The sequence below is a fragment of the Vespa crabro genome, chromosome 6 (assembly GCF_910589235.1).
Source record: "Vespa crabro chromosome 6, iyVesCrab1.2, whole genome shotgun sequence".
Lineage (NCBI taxonomy): Eukaryota > Metazoa > Arthropoda > Insecta > Hymenoptera > Vespidae > Vespa > Vespa crabro.
Genome location: NC_060960.1, coordinates 1,761,992 through 1,778,085, shown reverse-complemented (window position 1 = coordinate 1,778,085; position 16,094 = coordinate 1,761,992). Strand labels below are relative to the sequence as shown.

The window sequence follows — 16,094 nt, the reverse complement described above, 5'->3', positions numbered from 1 at the left end:
AATATAGATTCATAACAAAAAAAAATTGGATAAAAGTCGAGACATTTATAATAATGGGAAATGTATTTACTATCTATGTTTTGAGAAATAATTACTTTTATGAAATTACATATCTTATTTTATGATATTTGAGCAAGAAATACCCTTCTGAATTAATGTTTTTGAACTATTATTATTATTTGGTCATGGACCTAGTAAGATTTTGTTATTAAAGGATATTGTACAAACATGTTATAAATATTGGCCGGATACAGAGGAATCATGAATTCTGAGGTGGCTAATGCCATAACGATTGATATTATATTGTTAGATAAATTCAATCATCTGGAGTATTTATCTTATACTTGCAAAAAATGTAAACTTGTCTATACTTGACTAATTTTTACCCTTTAATTATATTAAATATCACCTTGTTCGTTTTCCATCTTATTCCATAATAGAATTTTAGTTTTCAAAGATTGAAGATTATGTCACGTGTAGTTAACGATCTTTTTAAACTAAATGTTTTTACTTACGAGAAAAGGACGGGTTCAGCTAGAAAACGAGTTAAATATAAGTATAAATATAAAAAACGTTGGACAAGTTATAACAAATATATATAAACTACGATAAAAAATAAACGAAATTATAAAAATTTTCTACAATTTGTTGGACTATAACAAATTTAAATTGGATGGCTAATGCTAGTAATCTTTTCCAGTCGGTGAAGTTAACTTTCCACCAAGATTTTGTGTATTAGATGGTGATCTGGAACCTATAAAATAGAATAATTTTAATAATCAATTTTACCAATAGATATTTATAAATATTTAATATTAAAATAATTTTGTAAGTCTAGCTTACAAGATTTTCCAATTTTGTTTCGTGGATTGTTTTTACATGGCTGATCTCCCATTAAGTGTTCTCTCCATTTATTTTGATTAACCAGTCCATGACAGAGTGGACAATGTTCATGGCCTTCAGTAGGTTCTGAAATAAAAATTTGTTATTTTAATTTTATCGTTTTGTTTTCGGATGTTTTTTTAGACTTAGCCATACTTGAGCATGTCTTTTCTTTTCTATGTTCATCAAAAGAACATTCATATACAGCTTGCTTACAAGTATCGCATTTTATATAATTGCGCCTCATATCACATTCATCTATGAAAATAAAGAAATATATAAATATCAGATTGTTTAGATTTTTTCTTATTGTATAAAATTCGTAGATGAATAGATAATTACTTAATAAATGTGAATTCAAATAAGAAATTTCAACAACTTGTTTACATGCTTCGCATCTTGTTAACATTGGACAGCTTCTCCAATAATGTATATTTAGACCTTCTTCGGAATATACTTGTCCTTTGGATAAACAAAATATACACATTCTGGAATAATACATAAAAATTATTTCTATAAATAAACTCTATATACATTTGTACAAATTATAAGTATTTTAACAAATAATTCTTACTTATCTCCTTTATGATCAGCACTATTTTCGGACGGGGACGTAATACTCGTTGAACTACCCGTACTAACAACTGGACTTGTTCTTTGAGGAGATTTTGTTGATTCTGTTACATTGTTTTCTGTTGATTTTGTGCGCGTTGGAGTCGTTGTAGCTTTAGTTCCACTTTCGGCTTCTTTTTTTCTCTATAATTAATTAATACGAATATTATATACATTTTTTTGTATTCTAATTATAAAATCATATACCTGAAGATCTATCAAATCGAACTCATGAAAGAGTTGACGATACAGTAAATTTCTTCTGGTAATATCATCATCAGGAGGTAACTGTTTACGAACCAATCTAGGATTAACTTTATATACTAAAACTAAAATTCTTTCTGAAACTTTTCGTACTGCTTCTGCAGGATGATGCAACCCTGAAGAACCCAGTTCAGATAATGTCCGACATGTCAAACCACTGCAACAATTGCAATGTCTTATCAGAGTAATTGTATTTTAATGATTCAGATTAATTTTGAGGAAGGACCTCTGTAGATCGAATAAATAATTATTATTGATAACAGAGGCCCAATTTTCCTCAACGATTAATTTGATATAATGGAAAAGTATATAGTAAAATGAAATACAGTATATCACCTTTGTTTATCTGTTGATATTCCATGATTTAATATCAATTGTTCTACCATTTCTAGTCTGCTTAATGCCAGTCTTTGATGCGTACTACTACTGACTGGTCTTGTTAAATGAACTGGAATTATGTGCAATTCTCTGACGCATTTACAATCTGCCATACTAAGAATTGTGTGCACTGCCATATTATGAATTCTTGGAGTAGTGTCTCCTGATTTTGTCAGAAGTTCTGGAAGTAAACGTTCTACACTTCTTGAAATTTCAGTCGATGATACCCTAAAAAACATTCTTTTTAATATCGGTGTTTCTAATAGATGAAATAAATGGATGATATATATTATATATATTTTACCTATCTGCTGCAAATTCAGCAAAAAAAATTCTAATTAATTGCGCAGCTAAGCTATAAACACTAAAGACTTTGTCTCTTAAAGCTCTATGTAATAACAAAATTGTAGCTCTAGCAGTTTTATTTGCAGAATGTTTTGATACTTCTGGATCGAAAGTTTTTAGTTCTTCTTTTAACTGCATTAATCCTTCTTCTTTATCAGTAAATTGTTTTGAATAGAACTTTTCCACCTGAATATATCATTTAATAGTAATTGGAATATTTTTTTTTGTGATTGTATATCTAAAAATTAATAATGAAAATATTTAATACCATCTCCATTCCAAATACAGTTATAGGTAATGCAGCTTGTTTCTTTTCTCTATCATTAAGTTTAGATGCAGCTTTTGTTTCTGTGCTGTCCATATGGCATTCTCTCGTGAATTCATTTGTATGCGAACTAGAACACATTATATAATTAACACACTGAAAAAATATAAAAAATGCATTATGCTTTTATATAATCAATACAAAAGATTAGATTTACTTACTGCCTTAAAGCTGGTATAGTTCTTTCCTCGTAAGCCTCGTAACTGGAACGTAGCGCAGGTCCCGCAGACTTGGTTTTTCTTCTTAATGATCCTTTATTACAATTATTCTGCCTTTCGAGTATACCATTTGTAGGACTATCGGTAACTTCTAAAAAATAAAAACAAATATTTATTCGTATGTTTAAGCACAATTTGCAATTTTTGTTAAATTATGAATTTAATTAATTTCTTTTTTCTTTTCTTTTTCTACTTTTAGAGTATAGAAAAATTATATTATACCAGGGCTACTTGGTTTTTGATGTAATGGTGATACAGGTGGTTGATGAGCTGGGCCTGTAGGTGATAAAGCTCCATCGCGATTAGGTGGAACGACTAATCTCGGAGGAGACGTAATATCTTCCGCAACGTTAGCTACGTTCGAAGTACAAGTATCCACGGTAATCGGTTCTTTTCCTTCCAATGACGATAAATTATTCTTTTCTAATGGCTATAAAAATTAATGAAAAAAGAAAAATAATTGTTTGTTTCATTTAACTCGGATACTTCTTTTTTTCTTTTTTCTATCAATTATCTCTTGTTGATTATGCGAAGCAAACTTACCCCATGAATTTCAAGTAAATCTTCGACCTCCAAACTTTGATAAACTTGTTGCCTATACTGTTGCGCCTGTGCTTTTTTCGCTTTTGCTTTGTCATAATCTTCCAAAGCTATAGCATATTTCTTTTCCAATTCGTACTTTCCAAGACGTTCTCCGGCTTTTCTTAAATTTTCCATTGCTACTTTGAGCTTCGATGCGTACTCGAACCTTTCCTCTAAAAGGTTGAATAAAATCCGTAAGAAAGGGATATTATAAAGACGATTAGTTAAATATTCGATTCAGAAAATTATTACCTTCAACGGCCTGTAACTTTTTTGCTTCCATCTGTCTAATAATTTTCGCCACTTCACGATCAACATACATTTCAAATGCTAAATCATCGTAAGGAGATGTGTAATGAGGATTATATGGTGCATCTCCTTGACCACTTAATTCGTGACCATAAGGTTCTCCGAGAATATTGATCGCGATTAGACCAACCTAAACGAATATTCTAAAGTTACAATTTTGACTATGTACTAATGATTATTTTTATTAAATATTAGATATTAGTGAAATTCATTTCCAATTAAATTCAAATATATACCTGATCATGGATATTGTGCGCATTGCTGTGCGATTTGTGAAGCCTGAGCTTGAGCGATACCGCTTCTGTTTCTGGAAGTGCAACGCTTTTAAGCTCTCTACTTTTATAAAGAGTAGAGGCATTGTCGGATAAGGTAATGTACCCTAAATAAATGAATTCCGACGTAACGGAAGCATTTTCTTCTTTCGTCGTCCAAATTTCCAACTTTTCCGCTGTAATATAGTATATATATATATATTTCTCTTTTTGATTTTTTCTCATTCAATTACATCTTCTTATAGATAACTTCATCGTGACATTGATTAGAATTATCGTTTGAAAATCGAATAACTTGTATTAAACGAAACCTTTAAACTTTATAGGCTGACATTGATGGTCTAAAGACTAATCTAGTGCTCTACAAAATCTCTTTTGTCGACGTACCATTTCCACTTCCATTTGTATAACGAGAAAAGGATGAAGAAGAGATAACGATAGGACGTAGCCTCGGAAAGTCGGATTAAGCACGGCATTAATTCGATTTTCACTCTACTCAAATTGCTTTTCAGAGAAGAAGCCGAATAACAATAATGTTTTTCGATACAAAGGAAACATTTTCTTTCGTTTTGAAAAAAAAGAAAAAGAAATTGAATTCTATTAATAATTTGATTGACAAATAACAAAATTAACAATAATAATATTTTTTTCAATATAAAAGATTTATATATATATATATATATATATATATATATATATAATAAATGAACATATATATATACATATAATATATGAACATATATATATATTTATTTATTTATTTATTTATTTATTTATTTATTTATTTATTTATTTATTTATTTATTTATTTATTTATTTATTTATTTATTTATTTATTTATTTATTTATTTATTTATTTATTTATTTATTTATTTATTTATTTATTTATTTATTTATTTATTTATTTATTTATTTATTTATTTATTTATTTATTTATTTATTTATTTATTTATTTATTTATTTATTTATTTATTTATTTATTTATTTATTTATTTATTTATTTATTTATTTATTTATTTATTTATTTATTTATTTATTTATTTATTTATTTATTTATTTATTTATTTATTTATTTATTTATTTATTTATTTATTTATTTATTTATTTATTTATTTATTTATTTATTTATTTATTTATTTATTTATTTATTTATTTATTTATTTATTTATTTATTTATTTATTTATTTATTTATTTATTTATTTATTTATTTATTTATTTATTTATTTATTTATTTATTTATTTATTTATTTATTTATTTATTTATTTATTTATTTATTTATTTATTCTTTAATAAGTGTAAAAAATAAAAAAGTAACAAAAATTTAACTTACGTATAAGATATTGATGTGCGAGGACTTGTATCCTGGTGAGTTTCGTAGGTCCATGAAGACGCAATATAAGTTCTTGAGGATACGTACACTTTCTTGCACTTTGCCAGCCTCGTACTGTCGGTCCATGTATATTTAATTCTAAAGAAGAATGTCTATCCTCTTCGCCTGTATAAAGAAAAGAAGAAAAAAGAAAGAAAAGAAATAACGTTTCGAAATGTTCCATGAAAAATTTCTTATGTAATTTCCATAAAACTTGTACACGTGTAGCATATGAGACGTTATTTATATATTTTTAGGATTAGACGCAATCCCTAACGATAGAATACATAGATCTTTTTATTAACTTTAGAAATCACGATTCATCGTATGTTCGTTAATGTTGCATGTCAAATTACATCCTTCCGACAATTTACAAAATAAACGTCAACTAGTGTCACGCGACGCTAAGGTACAAGAATTATCATGTCTCTTAATAAATAACAGAAAGAACCAGTTGATTTGAAATTCTATGATTAAGATATTTTGTCAAATCGAAGCATCAAAAAAAAGAAGAAAAAAGAAAACAACAAAGATTCCTTTCAAAGTGTATAATTGTATTTTGTTCGTGACATTTAAAAAGGATGCAAATGAACGAAATTTTAATAGCGCAATCTAAAAGAAAATCAATGCGCCTAAATACACGCAACCGTGTAAACCTCATGCCTCCGCGAAACCCCTTTGAATTTGGATGAATAAACGAATGATTGAATACCGACGAACAATACTTTTAATATTGATTATTAGGTTATAAATCTCATTTATACAATTAATTAATTTTTGCTTACTCGTGGCGTAAACGACGTTGAATCCTATTTTCCTCGGCATACTTGACGAAATCTCTTTTTCTATGCGAAATAATGAACGGCAACTACGACGACGGAAGAAATCAAAGTAAATTATAAAATAATAAAGAAAGAGATAAAAAGATAGGTCAAAATTTAAAAGGCACAGCCATCTGAAAGCTCGATAGAATTGGAGCTTGCAAGTTTCACCCCGGCGCGTTGGCGGAATAACTACAACGTCTGGTCGCGGCGAAGCATGCGACAGAACTAACTGACTTGCCCTGTGTTCTTCTTGTCGTTCGACGAAAAACCCATATTTCATTCAGTTTGAATATATTTAATCAATCGTTCTTTTCGTAAATTATACAATATTAAGAAAAAAAAAAAAATTTACCGGAAATTTTATCGATTTTTTATATGGAACAAGTACACGTGTATCTGTTATTACAACATTGTGGTATTGTTATATTGTTTATTTGTTTCATCGATGAAATTATTATAATATCATGATAAAACAAATATTAAGAAATATTTGTAAAACTTAATATTTACTTAATATTTTTTTCTTAATTTTATTTTATTTTTTTATTTTTTTTTTATTATTACTAATAAGAAAATTATTCTTCTTTGAAAGATTTAAAGTATTTTGCACTTTGCGAGATTATAGAGAGTATGAATTCCAGGTATATTTCATTAGATACACTTTGTCATTATAGAAAAATGTAAGAAGATATCGATGTTGTCTTGATTCTCTTAAAGATGTAAAATATTTAATCGTTAAGAAAAATCTGCATTCGCAATATCTTCTTCCTTTATACTTGTGTCAAAATATAGACTGTAATATCGTAATGGATCAATAAACGGAGGCTGCGTGACGTCACAGGGTGCGGCGAGGGTGGATAAAACCGCGCGAATCGTTATACGTGCTCTGCGTCTATCATTCAAGACCACGTGAGTAAGCACGTGCTTCGAAGTACTGATATTTACTTAAACAAACCACTTGTTAATTAATTTGTAACATTAGCTAGCGTATTAATTAATAAAACTCATTAATATTAATTAATACATGCACTTAATTTTACTCATAAGCTGTCTCTTAAAAATGTAATGATTATATATAAATTACATATACTTTTCAAAATACTTACTTTGTTTAAATTATTTTATTTTTATTATCAAAGAAACCACGCGCATAAAGATATATAAAAATTTTATCATATAAAATACAAATTTATAATTCTTTATTTATATATACATATATAAATATTCCATTTTATAGCCATTTTAATATACACAAATTTTATTATCTTAATATAAAATTCAAATCAAAGAAATGCTGTTATATTTTTTAATTTAGATGTAAAATTTTTTTATGTGGTAGCAAATAGATACAGAAGACCTCTTGCAAATTGGAAAATTTCAGAACCACCCAGTTTAGATTCACCATATACTCGGTCAATAAATGCAATAGGAACTTCACCTATTGTATAATTAAATTGTCGTGCTCTTACTATCATCTCCATTTGAAATACATATCCTTTTGATACACACGATTTAATAAGTTGTTCTAATACATCTTTTTTATAAAGCCTGTAATGAAAAAAAAAAAATATATGTATAACAAGATTATATAATATATATAAAAAAATTAAATGTTACCTAAAGCTCCCTGTAAGATCACTCGCACCAGGTCTCAGTAAAAGTTGAGTTAGAAAATTAGCACCTCTACTTATCAATTTTCTTTTAAAATCCCAACCATGAACACCACCTCCTCCAGCATATCTAGTTCCACTAACGATATCCAAATCTTGATATTTTTGGAGTTCTATCATTTTTGGAATATACTTCGGCTTAAATACAAAATAATAATTAATCATTTATTAATGAAACGGAAAGATATATTAAATAGAAAAGTAAAAATTTCTAATTCATAAATCATTATGTAAGCACATAATAATTACATGATGAGAAAGATCTGCATCCATTAAAACAATAAAGTTTCCTGTCGCATATTTAATTCCATGCATGTAAGCTGTTCCTAGTCCAAGTTTTTTCTCCCTTGGCTTCAAAATTATTTTATCTTCCCCATAGAGTTTTTGTAACTTTTTTGCTATATCTAAAGTACCATCTGGTGAACCATCGTCTATTATAATAATTTCATATGCAAACTTACTGAAATTATTACAAATCATAGAATACATAATTATTTATGCGGTTCAATTAAATTATAATCACTTGATATATGTCACCCACTGAGGTTATCTCTTCTGTGTAGTTACCTCTCGTCCATATATTTTACAATTAGCCATACTATAATCGGTAAATTTTCAACTTCATTATATGTAGGAAGTAGAATAGAATATTTATCGTTTTTGGATAATTCTTTCATAGCTGTTAAAATCTGTTCGTGTTCCTCAGACATTATAACAAATCGTAAAAACCTGTTTTTGACGTGACACGAAGTCAATGAAATCAAATGAAGTAAAAACTGTGTAGTTTCTTCAAAGCTAGGTGTCGTTGTTTGTAACGTTCCCTAATGGACAAACTCCATCGATAAAATAATTATAAATAAAACTGTTAATTTTGTTCAAATGAAATATTTAATACATTTACCTTTCAATAATAAACTTTATCTTTTAGTTTAATACAAATCTTACCTATTATGGAAATGCAAATAACCAATCAATTTATATTTATATCTCCTGCTGAAAATCTTCTATGAGAAAAAAAAATTTATATAGATAGAAAAACAATTATCTAAACAATTTAAACAACTCAGTTCTTTATTAAAATTGCTTAAAGTTAAGAAATATTTACATGCTTAATAAATCATGTTTAAGATCAGTAGATTGACGGATGGATAGAATATTCTTTGTACAAAGTTTTTGTGTAATTTCAGCTTTTCAAGCTGCTCAAAAGTTTTAATGTCAATTGAGAACGTGATTTTAATGATTTGCAACTTTGTACGAGACTGGCTTGTCCTTGCTTTATAATCATGGCACATATTTTATCTTCACCATCTAATCCTGTTTGAAATGGATACATCTCTAATTGTTTTAAAGCTGCATCTAAATGTCGCACTTTTTCTGTGAGAAAAACAGCAATTTCTCGCCAACTCTATAATAAGATTAATAAGTTAATGAATAATAATATATATCATTTTGATAAATTGCTAATATATCATACAATATTTATACATTTCATCTTACCTCATGACTTTCATTTTTCTTATTCTTTCTATTCGATGTTATAGGTTGAAATCGTGATATATATGAAATACACATTGCACTAATTATTGCAAGTGTTTCACTACACGTAGAGACTCTTAATAAAATGTTTTTGTAAGATATAGGATTGTTGTGTTCAGGAAGACATAGTGGTTGTAAACATAAACTATTTTTGAGCATTTCTATACAATCATTATAAAGAGAAAAAGATTGACCTAAAAATTCTGCAAATCGCGCTATAGTTTTCAATTGTTCAGAATAATGAGCTTCGCGTAACCTTTCTACTGCATCTAAAGGAACTAATACACCATATGGTTTATCTCTTTTCTCGTCTATATTGAACTTTTGAAGGATTTCAGGAATAAGATCATTATCTAATTGTTGCAAATCTGTTGAGAGACAAAAAAGAAGTGAAGGATTTGGCTCTGCTGTTGCTGCTAGAATTCGTAAAATTAAATTTCGTGCTGCAAGTAGTCTTAACATGCATACACAAGTTTCTTCTCGTTTTCTTGGATCTTCGCCATTTTCAGATAAAGGTTCCCATTCACGTACAACCTATTTTCATATACACAAAAAACTTTATGAAAACGAAATGCAAAAATTTTTAATACTGTACATAATATAAATAATCATGATATATACCTCCAAATCACGATTATCACGTAATTGATCCCACCTGATTCTATCTTCATGTGGTTGAATATGCATACTAGTCAAAGCAGAAAAGAGAGACTTAAAATTATCACAACAACTCAAATCTAATAACATTTTGTCAATAGTTGTCACAGCAAAATGTAAAGAATTTTCCAGATGTTCTCTCAATTCCATAAATTCTTGAATTTTTGTAAAACTTCCATATTTGTAAGCGAATGTTAAATAATCTGCACTCTACAATAAAAACAAGAAGTATGAGTAGTCTTTTTATTGAAATTCTTAAAATAAGTTTTTTTATATTTGAATACCGTTGAGTGAAAAATGAAGATAATAACTCTACTATTTTTTATAATACATACATCCTTATAATTAGCAATAAAGAACTTTGTAGAATGATCAAGTGTTGTTGAAGCCAATGATAAATGCCCAAGTGGTGCAAGAAGAGGTACATGTAGATAGCCCAGTGAATCCAACTGAATATGCTTTATATCGAGTAATGTAAAAGCATTATCAGCAGAACCAACTAAACCAGCTTCTAGGTATGTGCGTACCAGTAATATTTTTATATGAAAATTTGCAGGACTTGAAAAAAGGCCACGTTCGAGTAAGCTCATTGCCCTACAAAATCCATTATAGTTAAAATTATATATATCTTCTAATATATACAAGTTCCATTTGTGTATAATTAGTATATATACAAATTGATATTGAAATAAATTATTGCTAATAGCAATAATTGCATTACCCATAAAGAAAAGAAGCTTCATTAGTTTCACACCATAATTGATGCAATAAATATGTGGCCAAAAGTACATAAGAATCTGTAGGACAAAAGTCAGTTGGTAATCTATCTGTCATTGGACATAATTCATTTCCTTTCTCATAAAGGTCACATAATCTCCTTATTAAATATTTTCTTTCATTTATATCTGCTAAAGGAGAATGGTGATAACCACACATACGCCGTAATTGTTCTAAATGTATATGTCGTTGCATTTGTTCTACAGTACTTGGATAACCATCTGGTGAAACTCCAACATTTTCAGTTATCTACAAAATGAAATTTATTCATTGTGTAGAATACATTTACTCATCAAATAGTAATGAAGTAATTAAAAAATTGATAATGAATTTGCCTTATTAAGTAATTGTTCTTTGCCAGCAGGTGTTAATAAATGTAAATATAATCGTAAATCTCCAGCTATGCAACTTTTTTCACCGAATTTTTCAAAATATTGGCACATGAAATCAACACAATCCATTAAATTATTATTATCACTTTCTCCAATGCGTTTTAACAATTCAAATCTTGCAAGATATGGTCCTCTCACTTTCCGTTCTGACGTGGATATGATTTCATTAAGAAAATTTAAGCATTCTGATGGTTCTTGAAATTTCAATGCCGCAGAAAGATAATCTTGATAGTATTCCCAGTTGTCAACACTACTTAAGAAATAGTTGCATTTATATAATTTTTAAAACTATATTATAATTTATCTTATTGTACATAAATTCATTGATACTTTATTGTAAGTAATCACAAATTCAGAATTGACAAAAAGAAAAGAAAATATTACTTACTTTCCCTTAATAAGAAGTTTGTATGTATCTGCAGCTTCAGAGAATTGTTCCAATTTCATCAATAGTGCTGCTTTCCGTTGTGGAACAGATGATAGATGAGAAGCCAAAGGTCCAGACAAAACTTCCAACATTTTTTCACTCTTACCCTGAAGTTCTAATATCATTAAATAAAGTTGTACTTCTTGTTCAGCTTCTATTTTTCCTTGTTTAACGAACTTTAATACCTATTTATATAACACAACATTTCAAGAATTTTAATCTGATAATAATAATCAATAAAAGCTATCATTAGAAATATTAAAGTATTTTAAGTTCACAAACCATTCTTTCTGCTAAAGGCAATATGACTTCGTTAGCTAACTTCTTATCTGCACGTACGGCTTGCATAACTATACTCATAACAGCCCAAAAATAATAAGGATTTTTCGGTTTTAATTTGTACAATGCAAATGCTGTTTGTTGTTGTTTTTTATAATCACCCAAGCGAACATAAGACATAAAAAGATGTGTAAGAAGTTCTTCATTATTTGGATCTGCCTTTGCTGCAGCCTCATATACTTCACTAACTTTATTAGCTGTAAATATTAATATTATAAAAACAAAGATAAAGATTGTACTGTCAATCTTTTAATCTAAGTAAGTAATATAAGTAAATAAAGAAATGTTTACTATTCTATAATAAGCATAAACTTACGTTGATTTATTTCTCTATAACAAATACTCATTGCTTGTAACGTTGAATCTTCGCATGGTATTTCAGAACGAACTTTATCCATTATAGCATGACATTCATTTTCTTTACCAAGGCGAAGTAAGGCCAATGCTTTGAGAACTCTAGCACATTGATTACCTGGCTGTTTTCTAAGTACTTTATCCGCCTCCTGAAGTGCTTGTTTATTATTTCCATTGTCTAAAGAATCTAAAATATAAAGAGACATGTATCATTTTGTCGGTTATTACATAACCTCTCTGCCGGTCAGAATAGAAAATTTTTATTTTTTAATATATATTAATATTTGACATACACTGTAAATTTATATAATGTAAATATATTTACCATAAATAGGTCGCAAGCGACGTTCATTAACCGTGCTATCCAGATGGGTCTTAGAGGCCATGATACTTTTTACGGAAATTTTAAATCAACAAACCGATGAATTCCTCCGTCTAACTGAAAGTTAAGGGCGACATCGACCTACTAAAAGATATATCGAAATAAATCTAAACGAATCTATATATTTTGTATAAAAAATTGTACGTTACATATTTCATATACATATATTTAGTTAATAATTCTAGTACTGACTTTCCATTTTTCAAATTTTATGAATACTCATTTTGGATTAAAAAATAACTTTAGATTAGTCCAATTCTGTGACACTGTTCTCAAACCAATAAGAAAATTAATACCGTAATATGTGATAATATGCAAGAAATACATCCAATCGCAGAAAGAACAGTTAAATCAGACTTTTCCATTGGTTCGATATAGCATATATAAATATTTTTGATTAATTTAATAAATAAAATATAAATACAAAAACTAAAATAGCAAAATGTCTTTTGCATATATAATATTAAGTTTTCTTTTATTATTAACTGTAAGAAAAAAATATTATAGCTTTTAGTAATACAAAATTAAATTGAAAAAGATTGGTATTATTGTTCAAAATGGCGTATATTCTGTTTAAATTATAGTGTCATATATTTAGAGAGAGAGAGAGAGAGATAGAGATAGAGGTAAAGAGAGAGAGAGAGAGAGAGAGAGAGAGAGAGAGAGAAAGAGAGAGAAAGAGAGCAAATGAGAAATTGATTTTATTAACAAATAGTATGTTTATATATAAATTTATTTTTAAAAAATTTATAATTATTAATTAATACATACTCTTATCATATTATTGATATTAATAATTTGCAGAAAGAAAATTAAATATATAGAACTTTTTATATATTTGTGTATATTTACATATATACATACATATATATATATATATATATATATATATATATATATATATATATATATATATATATATATATATATGAGAGAAAATATTAACGTTGAAAAATATGAAAATGGTAACACTTTATATAAAAATTATGTAAATTGCATAAACAAGAAATTATGTAATATAATAGAATTATAAATAATACAATATAAATACATGTAAAACTTATGTAGTTTTAAAGTGATCATTTGTAAGTGTAGTATAGATATGTCCTTCATTAATAAGAAATTCTAATATTGTATCTACTTGTGATTTTAAATGATGTGGTGCACATTCTTTAATTATTGCTCTTCCAATGCCACAGTCGGTATCACATCCAGCCAGAATAATGTTAAAAATTGCAGACTGGTTTGGATCCATATTATTGCATGTATTACTTTCAACATTTCTTTCAGCTTTTGATACTTTTGTATCTATTCCTGCCATTTCTTGAGTTTTTAATGTAATATATGTGACTTCAAGTATGTGATTAGTTAATTCATTTAAATCTTCTATAGGTACAATACTGATAACCAAAATATGCTGTTTACCATTATAATAACGAATTGTGCCATATACACGAACATAAACATTGACTTTTAATAAAAATGGATTGACTAATTGTCTATTAGAATCTACCCAGCTTAATGCTGTCACGGTGCCTATATTATAAAAAGATATATATATATATATATATATATATATATATATATATATATATACATTATATATACACATATATAAACATATATTATATATGTTTACATATGTTACATATATGTTTACATATATAATATATTATATAAAAGATGTCAAATAATAAATAAGAAATATTTGTGGTATGTCTTCAGTAAATCAAAACAATAAAAAAAGTTCGTATAAACATATTTTTTATTTGCCTTTGTTTTCGAATTAAATGTTTCAAATGTTATATTTATGTTATAGCAATGATTCTTTCATTAGATGGATATAGTGTCAATCAATTCCTTCTAACTAACATTGTTGAAATTTTATGTGAAAGAATTTAACAATATCCTCTACATCCAAACAATGTCTGGATAAACAAAGAGAATAAGATATCTGCAAGCTTCTATTCAGATCATTTTGAACATCTCTTATGAAAATAAACAGATAAAGTTTGTAAAAAATCATATTTGCTATAATTCAAGAAGAAAATTAAATAGAACATATGTTTATATGAATTTTTTTTTATTGTTTAAATATGTTGGTCACTGCTAAACTAATTTCCTCTTATTCTAGGACACCCTGTGTATAAACATATATTCAAATTATCAATTCATGTACCTAAATATGATTTACTTACCTGTTTCATCTTCAATATCATAAATAACTTTTGTCGAATCTCGTTCAGCATGACGTACTATACCCACAATTGTGATGATAGATACAGGTAAACCCCACAATGATAATTCGTCTGACTGATCTTTCAAATTAATTATATGACATATCATAAGAGGCACGATATTATTTATTTTTTTTGAACGATTTGTTTTTTTTTTAGTTTCATCGATATGAGATATACTTTCATTTAAAAAACTACGAACTTGTGACATTTTTATGAATTACAATCAATTACAATTAATTCGCAAAAAAACATACAAACAAATGAAAAGAAATTGATAATGCTTCCGTTCATCTGCCCGCGTTTTTAATAGTGAATTACTGTTTTGAAATTGAAGCACATAGTAACTTATGAAAAATAAATAACGTAAAAAATGAAAGAACTAGAAATTCTTCGATATGACATCACGAAATTGTTTCGAAACATTAAATGATTTTAATAATACATCTCAAATAAATAACTTTATATATAATTAACTTTAATAATAAACTTTAGAGTATTTAACTTCTAAACAAAATTAAAATTTCAATAAAAGGTTATTTCATCAAAAGGTTACTACGATGTGGTAACATTTTAATGCCAAAAAAATAATTAATACTTTTAAATTTGTTTTCTTTTTGAATATTTAATATTTTGTTATAAATAAGAGGGTCTCTGCATGCAGTAGCCTCCACGTGGTGAGACCTGGACAATCGATATTACTTTCGATGTAATATATATAATTTTTTACATTGTATATATTCCATTACAAGTATTAATTGGCTGCATTTAATTTTTATTTTATTTAGTAATTATCGATCGACAAGCATCGATCTGCATCGACCACCACCGTCATATAAAAGCATATAATAAATTCTTTTCAGATAATAATTTTAAGAAATATATTATTCGAATATTTATATATCGCAAAAATCATTACTAATGGATATATTTTCATGTAT

General features: G+C 27.1%; 4 protein-coding genes across 7 annotated transcripts; all 4 read right to left on the bottom strand.

Annotated features, from left to right (window-relative positions):
• Positions 1-152: 152 nt before the first annotated feature.
• LOC124424912 (centrosomal protein of 104 kDa) lies at positions 153-6,819 on the bottom strand. The gene is made up of 16 exons (XM_046964511.1): positions 6,344-6,819; positions 5,520-5,684; positions 4,152-4,363; positions 3,859-4,045; positions 3,568-3,779; positions 3,247-3,454; positions 2,968-3,115; positions 2,750-2,876; positions 2,441-2,667; positions 2,095-2,364; positions 1,702-1,915; positions 1,457-1,638; positions 1,225-1,370; positions 1,039-1,140; positions 844-969; positions 153-754 (listed from the first exon to the last, which is right to left on the bottom strand). Exons 1-16 carry the CDS (start codon positions 6,660-6,662, stop codon positions 684-686), a joined length of 2,916 nt encoding a protein of 971 aa, XP_046820467.1. The 5' UTR covers positions 6,663-6,819; the 3' UTR covers positions 153-683.
• Positions 6,820-7,612: 793 nt separating this feature from the next.
• Positions 7,613-8,836, bottom strand: LOC124425079 (dolichol-phosphate mannosyltransferase subunit 1). The gene is made up of 4 exons (XM_046964899.1): positions 8,620-8,836; positions 8,302-8,512; positions 8,000-8,190; positions 7,613-7,930 (listed from the first exon to the last, which is right to left on the bottom strand). Exons 1-4 carry the CDS (start codon positions 8,760-8,762, stop codon positions 7,711-7,713), a joined length of 765 nt encoding a protein of 254 aa, XP_046820855.1. The 5' UTR covers positions 8,763-8,836; the 3' UTR covers positions 7,613-7,710.
• A 262-nt stretch (positions 8,837-9,098) lies between these two features.
• LOC124425077 (N-alpha-acetyltransferase 25, NatB auxiliary subunit) lies at positions 9,099-13,232 on the bottom strand. 3 transcript variants are annotated; one of them, XM_046964894.1, is made up of 11 exons: positions 13,109-13,232; positions 12,860-13,000; positions 12,497-12,721; positions 12,124-12,377; positions 11,803-12,026; positions 11,358-11,667; positions 10,967-11,271; positions 10,581-10,839; positions 10,210-10,455; positions 9,550-10,122; positions 9,099-9,457 (listed from the first exon to the last, which is right to left on the bottom strand). In XM_046964894.1, the coding sequence occupies exons 2-11, from the start codon at positions 12,918-12,920 to the stop codon at positions 9,236-9,238; spliced, it is 2,679 nt and encodes an 892-aa protein (XP_046820850.1). In that variant the 5' UTR covers positions 12,921-13,000; positions 13,109-13,232; the 3' UTR covers positions 9,099-9,235. The 3 variants fall into 3 exon arrangements, with proteins under 3 accessions (XP_046820850.1, XP_046820852.1, XP_046820851.1); XM_046964896.1 differs by having other exon boundaries at positions 11,358-11,664; positions 13,109-13,231; XM_046964895.1 differs by lacking the exon at positions 13,109-13,232 and adding an exon at positions 13,066-13,084.
• Positions 13,233-13,856: 624 nt separating this feature from the next.
• On the bottom strand, positions 13,857-16,089 carry LOC124425080 (replication protein A 32 kDa subunit-like). 2 transcript variants are annotated; one of them, XM_046964900.1, is made up of 2 exons: positions 15,115-16,089; positions 13,857-14,452 (listed from the first exon to the last, which is right to left on the bottom strand). In XM_046964900.1, the coding sequence occupies exons 1-2, from the start codon at positions 15,362-15,364 to the stop codon at positions 13,977-13,979; spliced, it is 726 nt and encodes a 241-aa protein (XP_046820856.1). In that variant the 5' UTR covers positions 15,365-16,089; the 3' UTR covers positions 13,857-13,976. The 2 variants fall into 2 exon arrangements, with proteins under 2 accessions (XP_046820856.1, XP_046820857.1); XM_046964901.1 differs by having other exon boundaries at positions 13,857-14,239.
• Between the last annotated feature and the right edge of the window lie 5 nt (positions 16,090-16,094).